Source organism: Dasypus novemcinctus, chromosome 8, assembly GCF_030445035.2.
Source record: "Dasypus novemcinctus isolate mDasNov1 chromosome 8, mDasNov1.1.hap2, whole genome shotgun sequence".
Lineage (NCBI taxonomy): Eukaryota > Metazoa > Chordata > Mammalia > Cingulata > Dasypodidae > Dasypus > Dasypus novemcinctus.
In genome coordinates, this window is record NC_080680.1 from 19,191,185 (window position 1) to 19,210,916 (window position 19,732).

A 19,732-nucleotide genomic window follows, 5' to 3' on the forward strand; every position below is an offset into this window, starting at 1 on the left:
CAGTTGTGTTATATTTATTTTTAGATCACTTTTGGATTTTTTTTTTCCACAAGAGATTTGAGGAACAGTTGGGAGGCTAAAGTCTGTGCTCCATATGCACCATTATATAAACTCCACATTCTTTAAACCAGATTTAATACCTTTTATTCACATGATTGCCACATCTTTGTGTCTGCCAAGTTGTGTAGCTGAATCTTTCCTAAGTGTCTCACATTTGTAAAATATTTAAAAAGCAACTCTCTCATATAAAATCTAAATATTTCAATTACCCTCACCTTCTGAAGCTTTTTTCCCCATCCAACAAGTTATTTTTTTTTTCATTAAATGAGTTAGATGAACGGGTGAAAAAGAAATGTATATACTTACTGAAATGAGAAAAATGAACACCTGACTGCAACAAGTCTAAGATGGTACTAAAGAACTATTTCTAAAATGAAAAATATATATATCCTACTTTTCCCCAAATTTGTCTTAAAATTTTTTTTTCAAATAGCTGTGCTATTTCAAAGAACAGAAAGATGAAAGGTTTCTTATAGAGCTAAATGCTTTAAGAAAACAAACAAAAACTGCTGTGTACACTTCTATTTTTAGAATTAAGAAAATAGCATAAATTTAAGATTGGATCATTCTTAGGTTAACTATCACCACATGTGGCAGATGTTTGCTCTTAAATAGATGCCAACTGAATATATAGTGAACAATTCAAATTTAATATTTATAATTAAACTTGAACCTCAACACCAAATCTTCTCAAGGTAGCAGTCCTAAACAAAATAAACTTTATTCACTTAGAGGCATGAATGGAATAGTAATTGATATCCTAAGGATATAAAAGAGTTCATGCAATTTTAGATGAATACTGAAAGCACTAGCACCATAGTTAACACACTTGAGTTCTGTTCCTGTAATGTCACTCACTGGGGTGTCTCTGGTCCCAGTTTCATTATATACAACATGAAAAGGTTGCATTAGATATCTCAAAGGCAGTGTTCCCCCATCTTTTTTCATGTAATGGCACATGTAGAAAATGGTAGCAAAGGAACTAGAGGGAACAGAGGAGGTACCTCAAAGCTGGAAGTTGGTCTAGGTGATGACCAAATTCCAGAGAGCTGTGGGGATTCCTAGTTTTGGGGGAGCTGTGACCTTGCTACTCAAATTGTGGCCTCTGGACTAGTAGTATTAGCACACTTTAGAGTTGGTTAGAAACAAAGAATCCTGGGCCCCACACCATACCTACTAAATTAGAATTTATATTTTAACAAGATCCTTGGGTGATTCATATGTACACTGATGGTTTTGAAGTACTGCTTTATGAAATTCTCAGCTCTAAAATTCAATGAACCTAAGAATCTATTTCATAAGAAGTACAGTCTAGAATATATTTCATATTATTAAATTCTATAGTCTAGTTAGACTAAAATTTCAAACTCCTGTTTTTACATAAATTTGTCCCTAATTTTAAAAAACAGACAAGTGGTTACTTTCTAATTTAAAAAGGGGAAATACATTTACCTGCTTATATACCTGACGTAAATACATGATCTCTTCCACAGTTCCTAAGGATATCAGCCTAAGAACTTTGACATCCCTGCACTGCCCAATCCTATATGCTCTGCAAAAAGATAAAAACAAAGACAAACAGAAATCAACTGAAACAACTTTGGGTTCAAGAGGTAGCTTTTGGACCTAAAAATGGAACATTATTAGAATTATAATTAATTTTTAAAGAAACTTATTGTTTTGATATGCTATATTTAATAATAACTCAAAAATACAAATTCATATTAAACATAGCTATTGAGAAAAAAGTACTATCGAAAAAAAAAAAATCAACTTCATTTCTGTAACAGACATCACCTTCCACCAACCCAAAACTTTTCCTCAATTCCTATTTTTCTTTTTATGACAGTTTTATGCTTATGAATAGCTTGTATTCCCAAATGAAAAATGCAAACCACAGTGACAGAAAGCAAATCAGTGGTTGCCTAAGGATGCGAAGGAGCCAGTGAGGAGGGGAGGGAGGGATGGATTATGAAAGGGTACAAGTAAAACTAGCGCGATGATGGATGTGCTCACTATACTGACTGTGGTGATGGTTTCACAGGTATACATGTATGTCAAAACTCACCAATTTGTACAATTTAAACAATGTATTGTATGTCAATGATATCTCAAAAAAACTTTAAGTTAAAAAAAAAACAAACCCAACACTGGGGGAAGCATAGTTAACTGGAAAGCCTGTTGCAAAGCAGATTCACAATCTTCACCCACAGAGACTTTAACTCAAGGACTCTGAAGCAAAGTCCAGGCTCTGCAGCATAGGCTAGTATCCTAAGTTTTTGGATACTAATCATAGAGCTAATTAAAAGTCTAACCTGACTCACCATAATGGTTAACTACAGGATCTATTGCCTATAGCTTCTCCTCCATGGATGCTTCACTGGATGCCCGGAATAAGACCACCTGTTCCTGAAAATGGGCAAGACCGTACTGGTACATGCTTGAGAATGTTACATTTTGGGGGGAATTTATTTTCACCTAGTGCAGTCATCTTGTATGTTGTTGTATTTGGTGCTCACATCCTCTCCCTCTGCCTCCTTTCACCCATTCCTCCTCACAGAGAAGTCAGTGGAAGGAGAGGGAGAGGAAAAGGAATGTTGTTCATTTAGTTTGGTTATCAACTAACTTTCATTGAATACTACTCTGTGCATGGCACAGTACACTGAGCTTTCAGGGAATACTGGAAATAACATACTAGTTCTTCATGGTCCAGATGAAAAAGAGTAAAATTACAACAAATACTGTAAGAAAATAAAATTGGAGACTTGTCTGCAGTTTTTATTTGACCATTTTCCTTGACAGCTTTCAATGGAAAGGCTATTTAAAAGTATAGGCTCTCGTGGATTCAGTAGGTGATCCTGCCATTTAACTGGCTGTGAATTTAAGCAAGTCACTTAATTTCTTTACGCCTCAGCTTCCTCACATGTAAAATGGGCATGATATTAGTTGCCTATTTAATAAGTAAATTGTGAGTATTAAAGTGCTAATCCATAGAAAGCACTGAGAAGACAGTTGCTGTTTTATAGTATATACAATAAATGTTAGCTGTTATTATTCCTTTGTCCTTATTCTTACTGCCACTTAAAGAACTGGGGTTAATTTGCTTTGGATAAAGCTCTGTACCCAGCACAGTACTGCATATATTCTAACTGGGATGCTCTTGTTAACAGTATATTACAAGCCAAATTATGTCTATCAAGCAAAAAGTAATGGATAATTTAAGTGCCTAAAAAGGTGAAATCCACATCTGATTTGTTTGAATGCCCGCAGTACCTAATGGAGCACTATGTAAATACTAAGTGTTCAATAAATATTTTGACACTTATTTCTGTAACACTGAAAAATGAATTTGCATCATTAAAAAATAATTCTCCATTAAAAACAAAACAAAACAAAACAAAATAACTGGGCCTAAGTCCTTTAGTAAGTGGTAAGTCTGATTATCCTTTACAGTTTCTTCTATGATTGTCTTTCTCATTTTCTATCTCACCTTTAGTCAATCTTAAGAATTTACATTCTTCTGAAAAATGTTCTCTTCATATAGATTTTTCAAATGCATTTGGATAAAACTATGATAAAAATGATATTATAATACTATTGTTTAAAAACACCTGTGCATCTAGATTTCTATTAACTACAATGCTTATTGTTATTTTTTAGTTTTTTTAGTTTTTTTTGGTTTTTGAATAATGGAATCTATGCCACATGATTTCTATTAAAATATATGGCCACTTTTTAAAATGCTCTATAATTGTTTGAAAAGACTGAGTATTCTCTGTTGTTATACAGTTATATATTTATTAAATTAACTTAGATAACTGTGTTATTCAAATAATTTATGTACTTACTTATTTTGCCTAGTTGATCGACTGATTTTTGAGAGGGATAAATTAAGTTTCCTCCATTATAATTGTAGATGTGTCCATTTCTCCTCATAGTAGAGTTCTGGATTTGTCATGCACTGACTGCGACACCTTTCTGATGAATTGTACCACTGTTTTGTTTAATGCCTTTCCCCTGAATTTTATTAATAATTTGCTTGTTATTATTGCCACTCCTTAATTTTTACAATCTCACAGATTAGATATTTTTCAATATTTCCAACCTTCTGTATATTTTTATATTTTACATATGTCTCTTAAATATAAACCTATATCTAACTTTTCCTTTTCCCCCAATCTGAGGGTCTTTTCTCATTCCTTCTTTTTGAAGGGAGTTTTAACTGATTCAGAATTCATGTCTGGACTTTATTTCTGTACCTTATTTATGTTTTTCATTTGCCATGCTTTCTGAATTCCCTTCATCTACTCTTTTTCCTCCTATCATTTACTGAAATAATTCCATTTTCTTTGCGTTTTTTTCTTTCTTTTGTAGTTTGGAAGTTTTATATCTAATTTCCAGGGTTTATTAAAGTGGAGTCTGAGGACCATCTGTATCACAATCACCTGGGGTGTTCTTTTTTTAAATGTAGACTGGAGTGCCCCACTGTAGAACTACAGAAACAGAGCGTCTGGAGAGTAGATCGTGAGCACCTGTATTTTTAACAAGCTCCCTGGGTGATTATTATGCCCACTAATTTAGTTGTTGCCCTTTAATTTTTGGCTAGCATTTAAAAATGTATTTTGGCATGAATTCTGGGAATTGATAAAGATATCCTGATGCATTCCAGACAAGAGGAAAATTCTAACACAATCCTTCCCTCATCCCCAATGTTTTCCTGAAATTACATAGTCTTAGCTCTTGGTTGTAAGTAATATTTTCATACCATGTCTTCAAATTTTTGAGAATTTTCTTTACAACTGCATTAAGCCTCTTAGCTACACCATCAACAATTATTTAGACTTAACTATAAATATCAGATCCTTGACTAACACCATTATTTCTTACATACTATATCTTTCTCATATATGGATTAGTATTTCACTTGCTGGATTATATCTTTGAGCAAGGTTTTCAGACCATAAGTAATTAATTTTCTGAGTCCATGAATGTCAACAGATGTTTTTATTTTGCTCTTACATATTAATGAAACGTCAGCCACTGATTACCACTAAAAGTCAAAAAAATTTTCTTACAGATGTCATCTGAATTTTATTCATCTTTAACCCTATTGTCATTTAGAATCTATTAAGCAGATGAAAAGTCTGATCTGTAAAAATGAGTTTATCACTTTTTTTGTTAACTTATTTTTGGTATTGGTTTTGATTTTTTTTTTTTTTAAAGACTCCCCCCTGTCCCTGCATTGTTTGTGCTCGCTGTCTGTTTGTTGTGTGCTTAAGTCTTCTCTTTTTTTTAAGAGGCACTGGGAACCGAACCTAGCACCTCCTATGTAGGAGGGAGGCACCCAATGGCTTGAGCCACCTCTGCTCCCTGGTTATGATTTTTGTAAATCATTCTCTTTCTCTGGAATCTTTTAGTCCTTCTCTTTACCTCTGAAATTCAGAGATATTGCCAAGAGGTATCTATGTATATTTTCTCTCCCTGTCACTCATTATTCCTGTTCAATACTTAGTGGCCCTTCAAAATCAACAATTTTCCCCAAAATATCTTGCCAATTATTACCTTTACATTGATTTTCTGTTATTTCTGGAATTAGATGGATAATAGCTTTCTGGATTTTCTTCTATTCTTTTTTTTTTCATATTTCACATATATTTGTTTCTTGACTTTATGTTCTAAAATACTATTGATTTCTACATTTAGCCCTCTCCATTATATCACTCAGAACTTCTACTGAGTTATTTTATTTTGGGAAACATGTCCTAAGTATTTTTGTTTTCTATGTATTTTTTTTTCATGTTACCTTTTTTTCATGTTATCTGTGATGATTTAAAGCTATAGGTACCCAGAAAAACGTTTGTTTTTTTTCTAAAGATACACAGATCACACAAAACGTTACATTAAAAATAGAAGAGGTTCCCATATACCCCACTCCCCACAAGCATCCCCCAACCCCGACAACTTCTTTCATTAGTGTGGTACATTCATTGCATTTGAAGAGCAAATATTGGAGCATTGCTACATTATAGTTTATGTTGTATGGCACTCTCTCTCAGTTTATTCAGTGGCAGAAAACATGTTCTTAAATCTAATCCATTTCTGTGGGTGTGAACCCACTGTATATAGGACCTTCTGATGAGATTACTTCAGTCAAGGTATGTCCCACCTAAATCAGGATGTATCTTAATCCCATACTGGATACCTTTATAAGCAAATGAAATACAGACAGAGAGAAAAAGCCATAGGAAGCAAGAGGCTGAAACCCAGATGAGAAGAGAGACCAGGAGATACCACTATGTGCCTTACCATGAGACAAAAATGCCAAAGATTGCCGGTAGTCAGTCCCAGAATGCCAGTCTTCAGGGAGAAAAGCATGCCTTGATGATGCCTTGATTTGCACTTTCTTGTGGCCTCAAAACCAAAAGCTAATGCTTCCCCATTGTTTAAGCTAACTCATAGTATTTGCTTGAGCAGTCTAAGAAACTAAAACAGCATGCTAGTCTTATTTTCTTTCCTTCCAGGTCTATTTTTCACCTTGGCTCTTCTCTTTCACATTGTTGGCTTTATTTGCATGTCTCATAATTTTTAATTGTCCATTCATAATTACAAAAGAGGAACTAGGTGGACTGTACAGGAAAGCTGGTATGGGTTTCCACATCGGTCTATTCAAACATTCACAAAGGTCTATTCAAACATTTTTCCCTCTTTTTTGTGCCCTGTGGCAATCTGGGGTTACTTCCAGGTTGGCTCTGCTTTATGATCTGGTTCTAATGCCCGTTCTACAAACATTTCTACAGGCAGATTCCCCATTTATTTGTAACATTTATGAAACTGTGCTTTTGACTTTAATGAATGAACACGTTATAGCCAACTCCTCAGTACATATGGGTGTGGGAGAGGAATTTGTTTTACAACTACATTCTGTAGTTGTTGACCTCATGTTTGAAGTTTTTCTGTCCTCTCCTGCTGACTTTTGATTGTGGTTTTTCTTCTTTGCTAGCTTCTTAATCATATAGATTCTATTTGCTTTCTTCCTTCCAGGAGTTCCTCAGAACTTCTGATCTACTAGTCGTGACCTTTCCTATTTTCCAGCAGTAGTACGAACTGACACTTTCTTCTTAAATTAATTGTCATATTAAAGACATTTTGAGATGGACAGAAAATAAATGGTCATTATCAGCTCACCATTTAGATTCAAAAGTTCAGGAATATCTTAAATAGACGTTTTTCCTAAGGTTTCTCTTTTCTTCTAACCAGTCGTATTATAAGCCACCTTAAAAATTCAGGAGTACTTTTAGATTAAAAGTGTTTGCAGATCACTTTAAATTCTGTTAGTATTATACCTGTCAATGGCTTGAAGATCATTGGCAGGATTCCAAGTAGGATCAAATAATACAACAACATTGGCACCAACAAAATTGAGGCCTAGTCCACCAGCCCTGGAAGAAAAAGAAAAGAGCACATTAAAATTGCAAAAATTAATTGTGGCATTGTAATTTAATTGTGCCAGGTTTCTATAACCCAAACAATACAATATTGTATTAACATCATAAAGTAAGGTGATTAAAACAAAATAGGCCACAAATGGAATTTCTACACTCTGGAAAAACCCTAAAAAATGTCACCATTAGAGTCCTTATAAGTAGGTTGTGTTAGGGTTTTTTGTTTGTTTTCTTACAGATTTTTGGATATTCAAAAACTATTTCTGGGGCGGTGGACTTGGCCCAGTGGTTAGGGCATCTGTCTACCACATGGGAGGTCCGCGGTTCAAACCCCGGGCCTCCTTGACCCGTGTGGAGCTGGTCCATGCACAGTGCTGATACGCACAAAGAGTGCCCTGCCATGCAGGGGTGTCCCCTGCGTAGGGGAGCCCCACGCAAAAGGAGTCGTCCCGTAAGGAGAGCCGTCCAGTGCAAAAGAAAGTGCAGCCTGCCCAGGAATGGCGCCGCACACACGGAGAGCTGATGATGCAACAAAAAGAAACACAGATTCCCGTGCCGCTGACAACAGAAGCGGACAAAGACGACGCATCAAATAGACACAGAGAACAGACAACCGGGGTGGAGTTGGGGAAGGGGAGAGAAATAAATAAATAAGTCTTTAAAAAAAACCAACCAAACAAACAAAAAAACTATTTCTGGGAGCATATGTGGCTCAAGCAATTAGGTGCCTGCCTCCCCCATGGGAATCCTGGGCTCAGTTCCTGGTACCTCCTAAAGATGACAAGCATATGCTGCAATGAGCAGACGCTGCAACGAACAGACACAGCAATGAGCAGACATCACAATGAGCAGAAGCCACAAACAGACACTGCAACTGCTGCAATGAGCAGACACCATCCTGAGCAGACGCTGCAATAAGCAGATGCCACAACAAGCAGACAATGCAATCAGCAGGGAGCAGAAGTGGCCCAAGCAACTGGGCACTAGCCTCTCATATGGGAGGCTCCAGGCTTGGTTCCTGGTACCTCCTAAAGACGACGAGCAAATGAGCAGAAAGATGAGGGAGCTATCTTGGGGGTGGGGATGGGGATGTAAAAAAAAAAAACACTATTTCTGAGAGACTTTTCTAACATAATTTTATAAAACTGCTAGTATATTCCAGCTAAATTAAGTAATATATATATTTAAAAAGTCAATCCAGGAGTAAATGCACTTCTCCCTATTCCTCCCACTAATTAAAGCTAAAGACTCTGAAAACTGAAGGGAAGACAGAACAGCTGGGACCACAGGACCTAAGAAATGACAAGGCAGTGCATGTTTTGGCTTTTTATTTGTCTAATATATCCCGGACTGGATTCTGGAGAAGACAACCAAAAAGCCCCAAGGAAAGACTTCTCCCTAGCTCAAGAACCAGGAAAGATGTAACTTATCAACAAAGAAAAGTGTAAGACAATAATTATCCAACTTATGCTAAATACTACAGAAAAGTCTGTGGTGCCTCTCCCTCCCTAGTCAGCAAAGGCTGAGTGGGGAGGCTAGACAGACTTCCACCCTTGCCTGACTATAATGAGGTTCCTGTCACCCGTGCTGGAGTGGTGTTACAGAAGGCTGGGTGAGGAGCCGGGTCTTTCATCTCTGCCCAGCAGTGACCAGGACACCCTCTGTGATGTCACTGGAAAGCACATGGGGAGCAGTAATGAAGTACCTTTCTTCAGGGTATCAATGAAGGCCAGACAGGGAACCTGGATTTCCACCCCCACCCACAGTTTCAAAGGAGTCCTACTAAAACGAAAGAGTTAAATAAGATGTAGAGTCTCATAATACTCAAAATGTCCCAAGTATTATAATAATAATAAAAAAAACACTGTCATACCTGTAACAAGGAAAATTGCAACTTGAATGAGAAAAGGCAATCAACAGATGGCAACAATGACACAAATCAGATGTTGGGATTATCTGACAAGGATTTTTCTTTTCTTTATCAGAGAAGTTGTGGGTTTACAGAACAATCATGCATAAAATACAGGATTCCCATATACCACCCCACCAACTACAACTTGCACTGGTGTGGAACATTCATTACAATTGATGATAGCACATTTTTATAATTGTACTCTTAAAGTCCATGGTCAAACTTAGGGTTCACCGTTTGTGTAGTGTAGTTCCATGGATTTTTTTTTCTTTTTTTTTTATTCTGTTACCAAAACTTGCTGGATGGTAGAATGGAAATGATAAGAGGACAGAATAAGTAAATGTGAGTACCAATCATTATCCTTTACCTAATCTGAACAGAAGAAAGCAAACAGACTGAAAGAAAATGAGATTTAAGTACCAGAGGGATAATAAAAAGAGTTTACATTTGCATCATTAGAGTCCCAGAAGGAGAGAGAGGGACTTAAAAAGCATTCCAAGACATATGGCCGAAAACTTCCAAGACTGGCAAAAGATATAAACCCTAGAAATTCATGGAGCTGCATGAACCACAAACAGGATAAACCCAAAGAAATCTATGCCAGGAGACATCATAATTACACTTCTGGAAACTACAGACAAAGGAAAAATTTGAAGGCAGCCAAAGAGAAATGACACATAACTTACAGGAAACCACCAATTTGAAGTATAGCAGATCTTTTTCAGAAACCATGAAGACCAAAATGAAGCAACACATTTTTTAAGAAAAGAACTGTCGACTCAGAATTCTATTCAGTGAAAATATCCTTCAAGAATGATGAGGAAATCATGATATTCTCAGATTAAGGAAAAGAGAATTTGTCACCAGCAGACTATCCCAAAAGAACAGCTAAAGGAAGCTCTTGAAATGGAATGAAATGAAAATAAAAAGAATACTGGAACATCAGGAAGGAAGAACAAATACTGAAAAATGTAAAAATGTGGGTAAATACAATAGACTTTCTCCTGTTGAGGTTTCTATATTATGTTTGATGACTGAATCAAAATAATAAGATTGTCTGAAGTGGTTTTCAATGTATGTAGAGGAAATTTTGAAGACAATTATAAATGAAGGAGGGTAAAGAGACTTAAAGGGTGGTAAGATTTCAACACTTCACTCGAACTGGTAAAATGTTGACACCAGTAGACAGTAACGTTAATACATGTATAACAAAGAGCAACTGCTAAAAATCTAAATAATAAAGATATTTACTACAAAACATTATTGATAAATCAAAACAAAACTCTAAAAACAGTTCTACTAATCCACAGGAAGGTAGAAAAAAGAAAACAGAGAAACAAAGACTAAAGAGAACAAACAGAAAAACAAAAATGTAAGGACGCGAGAATAAAAAAGATTTAAGACATATGTGAACCAATCACAATGTATGAACCTTTGGATTCTCATTCAAATAAACTACAAAGAAAAAACTATGAGAGAACAGAGGAAATTTGAACACAGATTAGATATTTGATAATACTGAGAAATTACTCATATTTTTAGTTATGATAATGGTATTATGGTTTCATTATGAAAAAGAAGTCTTTCTCTTACAGAGATATACACTAAAATAATCATATATGAAATGAAAAACATCAAAGTGCTTTTGAAGGTATTAAAAAAGGCAATTCTTTAAAGTACTAGAACTTGCAAATAAATGCATAACTGTTATATAACACTGGGAATTTTGAGCTGTATTTGTTAGAATAGGCTCCATCAAATTACTGGTTTTATTTGCCAAGCATAACTTTAGTTAATATTTATAGGGTTCATTACAAGAAATTATGTAAACATGTAATTTCTAAAATAATCATAGCCTTTCTTACTCACTAATCATAAGGACCACAAATGCTATCTAGTTAACTGTTCAAATATATGTACACTTCAACCCCCATCACCAAAATAACAACTTAAATCTATCCACAATGGACAGTGTATTTAACTGCCCTGTTGATCTTTAAATGATCATTGATATTTTCACAAGAAAATCAATACTGGTGGTTTGAAGTCTAAAAGACGTGAAATATTTTTCATTATTTTCACGGGCTGATAATAATAAAACTAAACTAAAATCTGGTATTGTTTATTCTAAACTTGGTCCTTTAAAGTTGATCAAAATAAAAGGGAAGTAACAAATAAGCAGATGTTATACCAAAATGGTTTCATGTTTCTAACAGACTCAACAAAAGAAGGCTAATGCAAACTAAAGCATTTTACAGTGAATAAGTGTTCCCCTGAAACATAAGGAATGTGGGTAAAGAGGTAAAATGATCAAGATATTAATAAGATTTGATTCAAGGGAAAGGAAGCATGACATTTCAAAATAGTTTTTATTTTTATTGGCAATGTAGTAGGGAAAATGAAAAAGCTAAGAGAAAGGCAATATTTCCAGGAAAAGAAATTATAAAAGAATACACACTTAAATTCCAGTAAGACTTACTGATATACATAAAATTATCATCTATGGAGGGTCAGGATCATTAAATGTAAAAAGGAGAAGGAGGTAAGGGATTGTTAATGTTAACAAATATTTCTCAAGAATTTATTTCTCAAAAATATAAAGGTGTTATCAAGAAACTTGTTTTAAAAATTATCTGTATATAAATGTTGGTAAATGGAAATTTCATTTAAAATTTGATCCTGATACTTAGGCATCCTCCTACAATTACATAGCTGACTTTTGCTTGAGATTTAGATTTTTAAGCACAGATTTCCAAACACTAAAAAGGCAAGACACAATTTTTAATTTAAAGACATGAATATAAATAGCTTTAAACCAACAAATATAATGGGTGTGGGGAAGGTAAAGGAGAAGAGATAGAAATAAATGCCCATGGAACAATTTAATACATCCTTTTCTCCTTTAATCAACTCATTCTGTATTTTAGCCTGCATTAAAAACTTCATCCAAATGGATAAACAAACTGTGCCATAGTCACGACAGAATATTATGCAGCGGTAAGAAGAAATGACGTCATAAAGCATATGACAACATGGATAAACCTGGAGGACATTATGTTGAGTGAAGCAAGCCAGACCCAAAAGGACAAATACTGTATGACTGTGTTACTATGAACTAAATATATTATGTAATATATTGTATGATTCCATTTATATAAAATGTAAATTTAAATCAATTTATAAATATGAAACTTGATTAGTGGTTATGTAGGGCTAGGGAAGGAATGCTAAGGGATGTGGAGTTTTTCTTTTTGGAGTAATGAAATAATTGTAAAATTTTTTTGTGATGGTGAATGCATAATATTGTAATTATACTAAAAGCCATTAATTATTCACTCTAGATAGATCATAGGGTATGCAAATATATCTCAATCCAACTGCTTAATAAATAATTGTGCAAGAATAGCCAGAAACATCAGCTATGCATAGCACAGAGAGATTGAGAAGTAAAGAATTTTCTTGTTTGTTTATTATTATTACAGAAATAATGACAATGCTCTAATAAGACTGAAGTTACAAATGCACAAATATGTGATTATACCAAATACCATTAATTGTGCACTTTGGATGAACTGTATGCTTTATTAAAATGTATCAATAAAATTGATTAAAAAAAACACAACAAAACTTCATCCAGTAATATATATATATACAACCTGGCATCAAAATGTATTCAGGCTTTATGTATGATTCCATATTTCCCTATACCAAATAACTATACTAGCAAGACTATTCTGATGGATTCTAAATTCACCAAATGGAATTCAATCATATCAGAATGAATGATAAGACCCAAGAGCCCATTAAACAGAAGAAACAAGCTAATAATAATAACAAGAGCAGTATTATTATAATGGTAGACCCATTACTGTGTTCTTACTTTATGGCAGGCACTATAAATCACTACCAGTATTTTAATTACTAGAAAGGTCTCCTGGCTCTACTGCTCTTTGCTTATCATACCTCATGGCATTCTATATTAGATCTCAATCCCTAAAATTTTTCAAGCAAAATATATGTTTTGAAAACAAAAAAAAGTTTAAATAAGAATTTAGAACATTTAAGAAATTTGAATCATTCTCATCATCATTCAAAATATAAGAAATTCTATCTTAAAAATTAACAACAAAAGCCCATATTCACTCTTTAACCTCTTCTCCAATTTCTCTCCCTCAGGGTATATAAAAAAAGATATGTCTTCATCTTTCTTGGGATTTCTAGAATAAAGTTAAAGAGAGATACAAAAAGACCTTTTTCAAAATCCTTTCAGGGAAGTGGATGTGGCTCAAGCAATTGGGCTCCCATCTACCATATAGGAGGCCCAGGGTTCGATACCCAGGACCTCCTAGTGAAGGCGAGCTGGCCCGCACAGCGAGCTGGCCTACGCAGAGTGCTGGCCCTCGTGGGGTACCACCCCATGCAGGAGTGCTGCCCTGCGCAGGTGTGCTGGCCAACGCAGAGAGCTGATGCAGCAAGATGATTCAACAAAAGAGACACAGGAGAGACAATAAGAGACTTAGCAAAACCAGGAACCTGAGGTGGTACAAGAGAATGGTCATCTCTCCCCGACTCTGGGTTCCCCGAGTGGCCTAATGAGAATACAAGCAGACACAGAGGAACACACAGTGAATGGGCACAGAGAACAGACAATGGAGGGAACAGGGAGAAATAAAAAAAATAAAATCTTAAAAAAAAAAATCCTTTCAAACTTTGTGATTCACATTGCTAGACTATTTTAGAGGTATCCATATCATCTAGAAAAACTGACTTTGGGAATACAGTTCCCCAAATCCTTAACTTAATCCTCAGAAGTAAATAACGACGAAAGCATCATGGCTCAAGTTACATTGCTTAGAAAATTGTTTCTAGTCAATCAGTGTGTGATTCTAAGAGTTAACATGGAGAACACATGTATCTAGTACTTGTTAGGGATATTCTTTTTTCCACTTGCATGAAAGCCAAAAATTCTGTCTTCACTAATTTGACCTGTGATTAGGGTATAAAGTGAACAAAAGCAACCAAAGATACATATTCTTGACATTTTAAAATTAATATAAAATTACTTATTGGTTTGGTTAGATTCATTTTTCTATCAGGAAAAATATATCTGAATATTAATTCCTTTTGGAATGAAATTATTCCTAAAATAAAGTTTTCATTTAATAAAACTGAATGAATATATTTGTTTACTAAGTTAAAGATATCAGCATCCTGAATTGATTATAAGATTTTACATCACAGCAATTTTTTTATTTTTCCATTCTTCGAACATTCTGGGCTATATACCTTATATTTAAAAACTATTTTTAGAGAACAATGATAAAGTTTTGTGTTTTTTAAAAAGAAAAGCGAAGGAAAAATCCAAGAATGAAATTATTTTCTTTCTTTTCTTCAATAGTTTTTCTAATCTCAACTGTCCTTCAAAACCGTTTTCAGAGACTTATCTCGCCAATCTCCCCTTTTCAGATACCTCGGCTGTACCACTCAATACAAGTCACAATTACACAGCACTTTCTGGATATTATTCTTGTATTAAATAAGTATATCAAAAAGATGTATACCTTACCATTTTCCCCAAAACACTTTTAATGAATTAAGTTTTACTGTTCTCACAGTTTGTTATTATAGAGAGTCAAATGGAGTATCCATTAAAAGAATGCTTAAATTAAGAATACTTAAATTAATATAAAGAGATATCATGTTCATGGATAGGAAGGCTCAATGGCATAAAAATGCCAGTTTTCCTCAAAGTCATATATAAGTTCAATGATTCCAATAAAAGTCTGAAACCCAGGAAAAATGCCCGATGACCCTTCTTTAAATAAAAGTTAATGAAATGATTATGGAAAGCAAAGGTTTAAGATGTTGATGTTGTTACCTCAGAATAAAGGTAATTCAGAGAGTAAAAGACGTTAGAAAGCAAGAAAAACTTTAGGTTACAGATGTAATTATTTAAAATAAAATGGGATTGGAAATATCTCAGAATACAGAGCAAAAAAGATGAAAATATGAAATATGAGAGAAAAGTTCAGATATCTAAAGTATCAATATAGGAGTTCTAAAATTCTACTAGCTGGAGTGCAAAAGATAAGAGAAAATGGAGGTGAGGCCATTGCTAAAAAATAAGAGAATTTTCTAGAATTGAAGAAGACTACAAGCCTTCAGATCATGCCTAATACAATAAATTAAGACCCTCATGAAGAAATTTCAAAATACCACAAATGAAGAGAAACTCTTATAGATTCCCAAAGAGGAATGAGAATCAGATTGGCAATGAACATCTATTCGGCAATACTAAAGATTAGAAGGCAATGTTGCAATCAATGCCTTCAAAGATCTCAGGGGAAATGATTTTTCAATCTAGATTTCTATAGTTGGCCAGAGTAGCAATCAAGAAAGAAGGCACAAGTTAGACATTACCTGATAATTAAGGACTTATAAAGTTTACTTTCTACACATCCTGGATTACAAAATTACTTGAGGATATTCTCTGGTAAAACAAGAAGGCAAATCAAGAACGAAGACAGCCTGGATCCAAGAAAAAGTAGATCCAACGAAGAAGAGGAGTGAAAGGGAACTTCAAGATGACTGTTCTTTATCAAGCCTAGTGAACAGTCAGTCCAGATTGAAACCAAAGGGTGAAAGGCTTTAAGAGCAAGGTCTTCAACATAAGAGAACTAAACAGAAGAGGAAGTATGAATGAGAATTATTAAACTATTGAGGATTATTACAAAGGGCAAAAATACACTGAAAGGAAAAGCTGAATAAGAAAGACATGATTAAAATATGAGGTGAACTGAACCGCTCAAACATAAAGCAATGGATAAGATACTGGAAAAGAAAACTCCTTTGAGGGTGATGTTAGGATTATTGTTCTTGAACTGGCCAAAAGATTATGAATATTCAGAAAAATTATTAGCATTATTTGGCCCAAACAAAGTTTATAAAACCATAATAATATAAATGCTGGGTTTTGGCTTTCAAATTTTAAAGTCAATCTATGGACAAAGTATGGAAGACCTGGTTGTTGTTACAGGACCTAATGAAAACATTAATACCCCTGATCAGACAAAAATTAAAACAGCTAACAGATAATATGGACAGGGTACACAAGTACAAGAGTGGGGATGCTAATGATAATACCACATATTACAAGCACTTAGAGGATCCTGTAGAAAGTTGACAAAACCAAACATTAGAAGTTGAAATATATATTTAAAGTTACAAAAATAATTTATAGACAAATAATAATAAAACAGTAAGCTCTTTGAGGAAAGAAGTGAGTAGTGTAAGTAGATGAGTATCTCCTTTTTCATAAAAGAGATTCCAAGTTGTGCAAAATTGAAAAATTAAGATAATAAAAAATTTAGGATTCTGACAAAATGATGGACTAAGTCAACGTGAAAACCCTTCTGCTCCAAACACCTAGAAATGCAATATAAACTATTACAAAATAAGGAAAACAAAACAAAAACTGAGCTTATAAAACACAAAGGGAAATCTCCAAAGAACTGAAGGCCAGATAGTATGCAGGAGGATGATTCTCAGGCAGCCCTTCAGGAGAGCGGAAGCTCTTTGGGAGTAGAGGGGTGTTAGGTTATTTGATCCAGGAATATCTGTGGGTTCGAGTTTTAGTGCCCACTGAAGGTCAAGAGAACCTGTCCACAAGATGATGGGAGTTGGAATTCAGATGCCTGCCTGAAGCTTGGGCCATCAAAGAACTAGAACTTCAGGGAAGGGAACACTAGGAATAAAAATCTAGAAAAACGAAGAATCCCCCCTAAATGAAGAGGGAAAAGAGAAAGACTCCCCCACAAAAAAAATGGAACTCCACGCCTGATCATGTGAATTTAGATCCTTATTTGCCATTTAAGGTAATCTCTAAGCAGACAAATTAATATAACAATTGGTCCTCGTTGTTTATGTGTCTTCTGCCAAAAACAGCTAAAGAATGTATTTATTATATCATGTTCTTTATATAAGGACTTATGCAATAAATTATTCTTTGAATACAATCACAGGAAACCAGGAATCCCAAACCTCTCTCCCCTTGCCTTAGCTTCCCTTGCCTAGCAGAAGCAAAACCAAAACCACACTAGTGGAAAATTTCTACAACCATTCTCCAAAGGATTTCCACAAAGGGAAAAAAACAAAAATCATGGAAGATAACCTCAAGATAAAAACTACATGTAGAAATAATTTATTAATACCATAAGAAAGAGCCAGAGTTAACAACAAATAAAAGGATTAGCACCTCTAAGTATAGGAGTTAAAAGAGAAAAATTACCATTCTAAGAGATTTTTTTCCCTAAAAAGTATAATTAAAACAAGTTAAAACAACAACAACAACACACACAAAAAAAAACCACAAAAGGCTAGAAACCATAAAGAACAAAGCATAAATAAAAATGGTCTGGCTGGGTTGAAAAAGAATTATACAGGACTTCTAAAAATGAAAAATAAAGTCTTCAAAATTAAAAACTTAATGGATATGTTTAAAGAGCAGTTGCTGATAAGTAGCAGAGGGTATTAGTCAGCCAAAGGGGTGCTGATACAAAATACCAGAAATTGGTTGGTTTTTATAAAGGGTATTTATTTGGGGTAAAAGCTTACAGATACCAGGTCATAAAGCATAAGTTACTTCCCTCACAGAAGTCTATTTTCACGTGCTGGAGCAAAATGGCTGTTGACGTCTGTGAGGGTTCAGGCTTCATGGGTTCCTCCCTTCCAGGGTCTTGCTTCTCTCTGGGTTCAGGGTTCTTCTCTTCCCAGGGCTTGCTTCTTCCTAGGCTCAGGGTTCCTCTCTTCCTGGGGCTTGGTTCTCTTTCCTCTGTGAGCTTACTTCCCCGGTCTCCCGCTTAAGGCTTCAGCATCAAACTCCAACATCAAAAACCCCCAACTCTGTCCTTTGTCATGTCTTTTATCTCTGAGTCCCCACCCACCAAGGGGTGGAGACTCAATGCCCTAATGACGTGGCCCTAATCATAACTTAATCACAACAGGTATAGACCAGATTACAAATGTAATGCAATATCTATTTTTGGTATTCAGAAACATATCAAACTGCTACACAAAGATAACTAGGAGATTTATGGCAGATCTCAGGAAATTAGGGGTGAGTAGAAGAGGAGTGAGAAACTGTTGCTTGTCATTTTAAGATCTTTTGTAGTACTTCATCTGTTATTTACTGTATTTATTACTTTCAAAACACTTAAAAAATTAAGAAAGCTTATGTGCATTTTACAACTCATAACTGAAGATAGTATGTTATGCAATCCTCTGGATGTAAGGACTCATGTGAGAAATTACTTCTTAAATTCATTCACAGGAAAATAGGAATCCAAAGCATATCCCCTTTTGCCTAGTTACAAGAATTTAAGAATCATTTCAGTGCTCAATAGCAGTAGCTCACTCATTGCATTTTTTTTTAAAGATTTTTTATTTATTTCTCTCCCCTTACCCGTCCCCCCAGTTGTCTGCTGTGTCCATTCGCTGCGTGTTCTTCTGTGACCGCTTCTATCCTTATCAGCAGCACCAGGAACCTGTGTTTCTTTTTGTTGCATCATCTTGTTGTGTCAGCTCTCCATGTATGCAGCACCATTCTTGGGCAGGCTGCACTTTCTTTCATGCTGGGCGGCTCTCCTTATGGGGCGCACTCCTTGTGTGTGGGGCTCCCCTATGCCGGGGAAAACACCCTGCATTGCATTCCTTGCGTGCATCAGCACTGTGCATGGGCCAGCCCCACACAGGTCAAAGATGCCCCGAGTTTGAACCGCGGACCTCCCATGTGGAAGGCAGATGCCCTATCCATTGAGCCAAGTCCGCTTCCCACTCATTGCATTTTATTTTCTATTTTAAATGACTTTTATTCTGATTTTATTTCTTTTTTTTTGTTTTTAATTTTTTAAATTTTTAAATTTTTATTTATCTCTCTCCCTTTCTCCTCTGTTGTGTGCTTTCTGTGCCCATTCACTGTGTATTCTTCTGCATCTGCTTGCATTATCCAGCGGCACTGGGAAACTGCATCTTTTTTTTTTCCGTCATCTTGCTGCATCAGCTTTCCATGTGTGCGGTGCCACTCCTGGGCAGGCTGCGCTTTTTTCACATGGGGCGGCTCTCCTTGAGGGCACACTCCTTGCTCTCCCATGCAGCGGACACCTCTGTGACACCCCTGCGTGGTACAACATTCCTTGTGTGTGGCAGCTCTGCACATAGGCCAGCTCACCACACAGATCAGGAGGCCCTGGGTATTGAACCCCGAACCCTCCATATGGTAGGTGGATGCTCTATCATTTGAGCCACATCCACTTCCCTTATT

General features: G+C 35.3%; 1 protein-coding gene across 4 annotated transcripts in view; it reads right to left on the reverse strand.

Moving 5' to 3' along the window:
* ERCC6L2 (ERCC excision repair 6 like 2) overlaps window positions 1–19,732 on the reverse strand; it is a 126,719-nt gene that overhangs the window by 49,976 nt on the left and 57,011 nt on the right. For all 4 annotated transcript variants that reach the window (XM_012530015.4, XM_058301551.2, XM_071216640.1 and 1 more), the window contains 2 exons: window positions 7,404–7,499; window positions 1,513–1,612 (listed from right to left, as the gene is read on the reverse strand). In XM_012530015.4, the coding sequence (XP_012385469.2) occupies window positions 1,513–1,612; window positions 7,404–7,499 (196 nt within the window). The remainder of the gene's footprint in view (window positions 1–1,512; window positions 1,613–7,403; window positions 7,500–19,732) is intronic.